This window comes from Montipora capricornis, chromosome 5 (assembly GCF_036669925.1).
Source record: "Montipora capricornis isolate CH-2021 chromosome 5, ASM3666992v2, whole genome shotgun sequence".
NCBI lineage: Eukaryota > Metazoa > Cnidaria > Anthozoa > Scleractinia > Acroporidae > Montipora > Montipora capricornis.
Genome location: NC_090887.1, coordinates 14182928 through 14190427, shown reverse-complemented (window position 1 = coordinate 14190427; position 7500 = coordinate 14182928). Strand labels below are relative to the sequence as shown.

At 44.4% G+C, this 7500-nt stretch overlaps 1 protein-coding gene across 13 annotated transcripts in view; it reads left to right on the top strand.

Moving 5' to 3' along the window:
• Positions 1-7500, top strand: part of LOC138049581 (D-serine dehydratase-like) — a 53095-nt gene that overhangs the window by 10780 nt on the left and 34815 nt on the right. For 10 of the 13 annotated variants that reach the window (XR_011132406.1, XR_011132405.1, XR_011132404.1 and 7 more), the window contains exons 5-7: positions 1306-1495; positions 2868-2973; positions 6641-6757. Coding sequence is in view for 6 of the 13 variants with exons in the window: in XM_068895942.1 (XP_068752043.1) it covers positions 1306-1495; positions 2868-2973; positions 6641-6730 (386 nt within the window). In the remaining 7 variants the exon portion in view is untranslated. Of the gene's footprint in view, positions 1-1305; positions 1496-2563; positions 2822-2867; positions 2974-6640; positions 6758-7500 lie in introns of those variants that run through there. The other 3 variants (XR_011132407.1, XM_068895943.1, XM_068895944.1) reach the window with 2 other exon arrangements.

Below are 7500 nucleotides of genomic sequence, written 5' to 3'. Positions count from 1 at the left end.
GAGTCCTGATTTACCTTACCAATTCATAAGGATGACAGCCAACAGAAACGCACTATTCCGGTCACATGTGTTGGTTTGTAAATCTCGATAAAGTTCAACTGTTTGAAAGCACGGGAGGGATTGAATAGATAGCAGGGAAAGGCTGGGGTTGATGAATTTTTAATTAGTTGAATTATCAATAGGATTAACTTTTATAAAGATCTCTAGCTCACCTAATTAGTATGCTTAACTTTAATAAAGACGAGTCCTGTACAAAGTTTATTAATCAATTGCAAGTTTAACATTTCATTCACAACTACATTGTATTATGTAACGATTTACTTGCCTCTTGTCAGCCTTGTTGAGAACGTTTAATGCATCCTCTCGTCCAGTCTTGCACAAATGACAGTTAACTGCACAAATTAACAAATAGAGCGAATTGGGTGGATAACGCTCTCCATTTTGATTGGCACTTCACAAATGAACTTGATCAACCAAAAGTATAGTAGCGTATTTGGCGACATGTGCTCTACTGAAATGGTCATATTTTGAACATCTTCGCATTTATTTTGCCAAGGCTGCTGCCATTCCTCCAACACTTTTCTACCCCATTTAATGTTGTATTGTGTTGCTCTCAGAGTGGCTTCCAACACAAGACTGGTCTCTTCTTTATTACCCTGGCCTTTGGAGTGTGAAACTGACCAGCCATGTTTCTACTACAAAAGTTCTGTGAAAATGAATTGCTTAATTCAGTGTTGAATATTTTCAACTCCTATGGGCCAACGTGATTAACATGACAAACACAATATAATTAGTGTTCATTTCACAACAAAGATAAAATGGCTTGCCTGTGGCTCGCCATTTTAAATGCCCAAAAAGGTCTCCGGCTCATATTTTATCTATTACACATTACACAAGCATGTAAATACAATGGACAGGCCTAATTATTAGTACTATAAATTGTTTAGATTTCCGCATAATCTGGTGTAATTTCCTCATAATCAACGCATGTTTATGCATAATATGGCCAAAAATTTCCACATAATCTTTGAATTTTTTCCACATCCTATCAGAAGCCCAGTAATTATTAAATTACATGTAGGCTTTGATAAACCTGCACCAGGTCTTGGCAGGTGACATCCTGAGTCTTTTAAGAGTAGATTGTATAAATTACCAGTAGCTCTATCAAACATTTAGTGGTGCTGTTTACTCTACATAAAGCCATTTTGAACAGCTGCGCTTATATTGTAAGCAGCATGGTCTGATTGTGCTATATACAGTGTAGGAGCACATTAAGTTCAGTTTTTGTCAATATCATTCCACTAGATTATCAACAGTTCCTGATTGGGTCATGTGACATGAGTGACATTGCAGTACGAGTCCTAACCAGAGTGATTGGAAATTATCCTGACAGACAGCAAATCTTGATTGACTGTGGTTGGACTGGCTTATCTCTTGATAGCCTTGGAAAACTCAAAACTGGATTTTGTTTTTTTGAGGGTCATCCTAATCTTAAGTAAGTAAATGCCTGTCATTTTTCCAGTCCTCTCTCTCTGTTAGTGCTCTGTTTTATGAAATACACTAATAAATATGTAGATTGGAGAAAAGCTGAAACAGACAAGAGCCACCACAGATAAAACAGGGGACTTCTCATTTTAACAGCCATCAATTCACTTACTGAGCTATGTGATCCATAGGGGCTTCGAGAATTGGTAGCTTAAAGGGGCACTGTCATGCTAATTTGGCTGTTTTTAGGTCAAAATTGGGTAAAGACTTAAATTAGTACTTAAGCTCACATGTGCAACATCCCTGATAACCCACTGACAAGATATGAAATATATTTATTGCACAAAGAGCTATTCATACATGTATTTAATTTTTGGCGGTTTTCTGTGGAAACCATCTCCAAAATTGAAAAACTGGCCAGTTTTCTCAAGTTTTAATCCATTTCCATCCTCTCCATCCATGGATACCAATAGTAAAGAATAACTTCAGTGCACTTCAATTGTTATTGGCAACAAAACTATGCGATTATTTTTTGGTCTTGATTGATGCAAAGATGTATTTTAGTGTTTTGAAGTTTGGCTGAAATAGCGTGACACTGCCCCTTTAAGCAAGGAGGATGACGGCGGCTACAAGAACATATGTAAAAGGCAACTAAGCATTATTTTGATTTCTTTGCAATTATCCAAAGTCTTTCGAAATGAATAGTTTACTGCACAAACTTTTTTACAACAAAATTGGTATTAACCGTGTTGTAGTTTGAGAGAAAATTGAGGAATTATCATCAGGTGCTTACGCCCTCAACGTTACCTCAAATTTGGACATATCCTGTTGTTGTTAAGACTAGGACAGCTGAGAAATGTACCAAAATGTAAAACACACATGTGCGGTGTGCAAAGCCTTTGTTCGTCTTCATCAAACCTATTGTTTTGTTTCATTCGCATAGCTGTCATCATCATCCTTGCTTAAGCTCCCTGATGTCATCTGACAGCAAAAATTCACATCTTATTCATTGAAACATTTGATGTTATATTCTCTGAAACATTCTGACTTGTTTAGTCGGTAGTTAACTGTTTTCTAGGCATCCAGGAACTAAATCTGCTTGAAGGGTCATTGAAGTTTAGAGAGACGTAGGAAAACTCCTTGTTTCATCCTCAAGACCTCCACAAACTTATCAATATTTCATGTCAGTATTCTGGCAATGGCAAATAGCCGATGAAATTATGTAATCAGAAATTAACGTCTCGAATGCACGATGAGGGCTCAGAGTGTACAGAGCCATTACCTTTTCTCGTTAAACTTGTTGCATGTTGAGATGTTCACTGTCATGTTATCTAAGGGAAACATTAATTTCATTTTTTTTTTCACACCACTCTCTATGTCAGGCTTGTTAAAATGACCCAAGAGATTGGAACTGTGGAAGCAGTTGAGGGATCATTTGATGTGACTGCCTACCCTATTGGATCTTATTTGAAGATAATTCCCTACCATGTATGTGTGGTCTCTTTTGTTACAATTGAATTAATATAATAATCTGTGACCCTATATGTATCTTTGAAACCTCTGACCCTCATGATTCTTATTTCAAGGCCTTGAGAGACTGTGAAATTGGCTTGAGGTCCTCAAACCATTCACTCCTCAGGCGCCCCAGATGCCCCCAGTTGATGAGTAAGATCATCTGGCATAAGACAGAGTAAAATCTGTTAATTCCCACTGCCAGGAGTTAATGGAGGGGACGTAATTTTTTAGTGGTTAACCTATTCACTCTTCAGGTGCCCCAGGGATGCCCCCAATTGAAGAGTGAAATTGTCTGGAGTTAGACAGAGTAAAATGTATTAAGTCTCACCCCCAGGAGTTAATAGGTTAATGGAGTGGACATAGTATTTGACTGGTTTGATAAGATTCTCTGATTCTTACTTTAATATTCAACTGTCTTGTGTTAATATGAATGCCAGGGAATGTTAATCGAATTGTAATGCTGATTGAACTTGACATAAAATTTGGCCAAATTGTTACCACAGATAGCTATTTCTGCGGACTGCTCATGTGTAGAACACCGCCTGGAGACTAATTGTCTTCTGCCGGTCCTAAGCCTGGGAGGAGGAAGGTTGGGCGTGGGGTTAGCACCCTCACCCTGGAAAACAAATTCAGCTACAAAAGCATCGACAACAAGAAACCAAAACTTTCCCCTGGGCGGGGAGGGGTCTCCCTCGAGGAGACTTATGACACTTTGTGGCAAAAGCCGGAAGAAAGCTGCAAGGCCGACTCCCCTTCTGACACCCAGGACAATAACAAGAGTAGCCACGTGGAACATCAGGACAATGTTTGAGGCAGGAAGAACCCACCAGGTAGCAAGAGAGATGAGAAACTACAGCATCAGAGTTCTTGGATTGAGTGAGACAAGGTGGCTATAGACAGGACAGCTGAGACTTTCATCTGGAGAGCAGCTGCTGTACTCCGGTCACACAGAGGATGGAGCCCCTCACACTGAGGGAGTGGCCCTGATGCTGGCACCAGAGGCACAGCTCGCTCTCATTGGCTGGGAACCTGTCAACTTCCTTATCATCACAGCCAAGTGCACCACCAAGAAGAAAGACATCAGGCTGAACATCATTCATTGCTACGCTTCCATCAATGACGCAGGAAGAGGAGAAGAAGGACGACTTCTACCAGCAACTTCAGAGAGAGATCGTCAAAGGAGGAGCCACAGACATGACCATCCTCATGGGAGATTTCAATGCCAATATCGGCTCGGACAACACTGGCTACAAGGACTCCATGGGGACTCACGGACTAGACCAGATGAATGAGAATGGCGAGCGTTTTGCAGACCTGTGCGCCCTGAACCAGCTAGTGATTGGAGGAAGCATTTTCCTGCACCAGCGTATCCACAGATTGACCACATCTTCAGCCACAAGTTCAGGAGATCATGGAGAGGCGTGCGTGTGATGAGGGGTGTGGACGTATCATCAGGCCACCATCTTCTCCTGACAGCAGTGAGACTCCAACTGAGGAGAATCAGTAACACCAACAACACACGGGAAAAGTACAACGTCGGGCTGCTCAGAACAAAGACACAGGCAGCATTCAAGATCAGCCTTTCCAACAGATACCAGCTGCTACAAGACTCATAGACCCCGAGACTGACATTGAGACACACTGGGAACACAGCAAGAAGATCAGGCAGGAAGAGGGCCCAGCACAAGGATTGGATCTCTGCCAACACCATCCGCAAGCTCAAGGCAAGGAAAGCGAAGAAGACCGCACTGAACACGATCTGAACGAGAGCAGGGAAGACTACGTAGAGCCCAGGCTGAGTATACAGCAGCAGACAGAGAGGTGAAGAGGAGCATCAAGAAGGACAGGAGAGATTACATCGACGACCTTGCCAGCCAAGCCAAGACAGAAGCTGGACAGGGAAACCTGAAGGACCTGTACCTGATGACTAAGAATCTGTCAGGCAAGTTCCAACAGACGGACAAGCCAGTGAGAGACAAGAACGGGAAACCCACTGACGGCAATAGAGGACCAGCTGAAGCGGTAGGCGGAACACTTCAGGGAGCTACTAAATCGCCTTGCCCCTGACACACCACCAGACATCCCACCCGCGATCCCACCCGCGGAGGAAGAACTACCCATCAGCTGCGACAAGCCCTCCAAGGCTGAGATCAGAAAGGCCATCAACGCACTTAAGAACGGGAAGGCAGCAGGGCCGTACGAGGTACCAGCAGAAGCCATCAAAGCAGACGTGGAGACAGCGGTTGACATGCTGCACAGCCTCTTCAGCAAGATCTGGGAAGAAGAGGAGGTACCCGCCCAGTGAAAGGAAGGCATCATCATCAAGCTGAAAGGGGACCTCAGGAACTGCAGCAACTATCGAAGGATCATGCTCCTGTCAGTGGCAGGCAAGGTTCTCAACAGAGGTCTTCTGGAGAGGATGAAAGAGGCAGTCAACCCCAACCAGCAGGCTGGCTTCCACAAGAACATATCCTGTGCGGACCAGATTGCCATCCTGCACATCATTGTAGAGCAGTCGCTGGAGTGGAACTTCCCCCCCCCCCCCCCCCCCCCCTCCCTCTGCATCATCTTCTTAGACTATGAGAAGGTGTTTGACAGCGTGGACAGAGAAATGCTGTGGAAGCTGCTGAGGCAGTATGGACTCCCAGAGAAGATCATCTCCCTCATTAAGTGCACCTACCAGGACATGAGCTGCAGGATTGCCCACGCCGCCAGTTGTCTGAGCGATTCTAAGTGAAGACCGGCGTCCGTCAGAGTCCGACTTGGCTCAACTGTCGCACAACCGCAGACAGATGCAGGACAAGACCACCTGCCTGGAGATAACATCAACCGGGACTGGGCTCAACACCCACAGAAAGAAGACGGAGCTGATGAAGAGCAACACCACCACCAACACTCCAGTCACAGTCAGCGGAGAGCCCATCAAGGAGGTGGAGTCATTCGTCTATCTGGGAAGGGTGGTTGACCGACAGGGAGGAACAGACCGAGATGTAACAGCCAGGATCGGTAAGGCCAGAGCAGCCTTTGTCATGCTCAAGAGCATCTGGGCATCCAAAGAGATCAGCACAAGAACCAAGCTGCACATATTCAACTCCAAGTGCTGTATTGGTGCGAGACATGGCGGACGGCAAAGACAATACAACAGAAGATTCAGACATTCTTTAACATCTGTCGGAGGCGCATTTTCAACACCCCATAGCCAGAGAACATCCGAAATAAGGACTTGTGGGAACGAGCGGGGCAGGAACCAGTGGTCAAGCAGATTCTGCAGAGGAAGTGGGACTGGATTGGACACAGCCTTAGGAAGTTAGCATCCAGCACCACACGCCAAGCACTGACCTGGAACCCGCACGGGAAGAGGAAGAGAGGTCTGTCTCGCAACAGCTGGAGGCGAGACATTGAGGCAGTTATGAAACAGAAGTGAACCAACTGGACAGGACTGCCCAGAGAAGCCCAGAATAGAGTGCGATGGCGAGGGGTTGTTGATGGCCTATGCCCCACCAGAAACGAGGATTGATTGATTGATTGCTCACGTGTAGGCTAGCGTAGGCTGGAAGCAATTTCCAAGCAGGTTGATATGAAACATGCAAAACTGTTAACATTGCCATGAATGTAGTGTTTCTTTTGTTGTCTTTTTCAGTCCTGTGCCACTGCCTACATGCATCCTGTGTACTATGTTGTGAATGGAGACTCAGTTGTTGACAAGTGGATACCTAATAGAGGATGGTAGATTTGAAGACATTATTCACAGTGCATCGTGAGTTCCCTTTTATTGGCGAGGGGCTATTATTGTTGATTACTATATAAAATAACTCAAGTTTAAAAAAAACAAACAAACAAAACGAAATGCCATTGGAAATAAGTCTTGACAGAATTCTAGCAAATGGAGTCACCTATGTCCGGGATTGCCTTATTTAGTTATCACATTTGCCTCATTACTCCGAAAGTCAACTACTTATGAAGACCATTCTTAGTACCTTAGTAATGTGTTCCTTGAAATAATAAGTATTCAAGCCGCCAACATTCCTCACTTCACGCAAGTCTGTGACAAGCAGGGTCACCAACCATCTCAACTTGCAGTGTTCCTGTTTGAAGTTGTCGCGTTCTTTTGCGATCAACCGTTTTTAGTTGGTTGTGGTTTTTAGTGTTCTATTCGGAAAAAACCGTTTTTGGTTGATCAACTTTTTCAACCGCCATCAAACTAGGTCGAAACGTTTGAAAAAGCATTGGCAGCGACCGCTGTCACTTACGCGGGCCATTTAAAGTCGGCCGCGGGCTCCTGCCGTGTTGCTTTCCCTCAACTTGTCAACGCAGAGAAGTCTGGTAATAAATATTCCCGGGAGTTACCGCGTTTCAACCGAAAACCGTTGGAAAAGCGCTCTATTGGGAAACCTCAACCGCTGCAACCTGAACCGGTTGCGGTTAGAACGGTTGATCACAAGAGAACACGGCCTTAGAAAAGGGGAGTTATTGAGTTCGGTTCGTGGAGGAACTACTTGC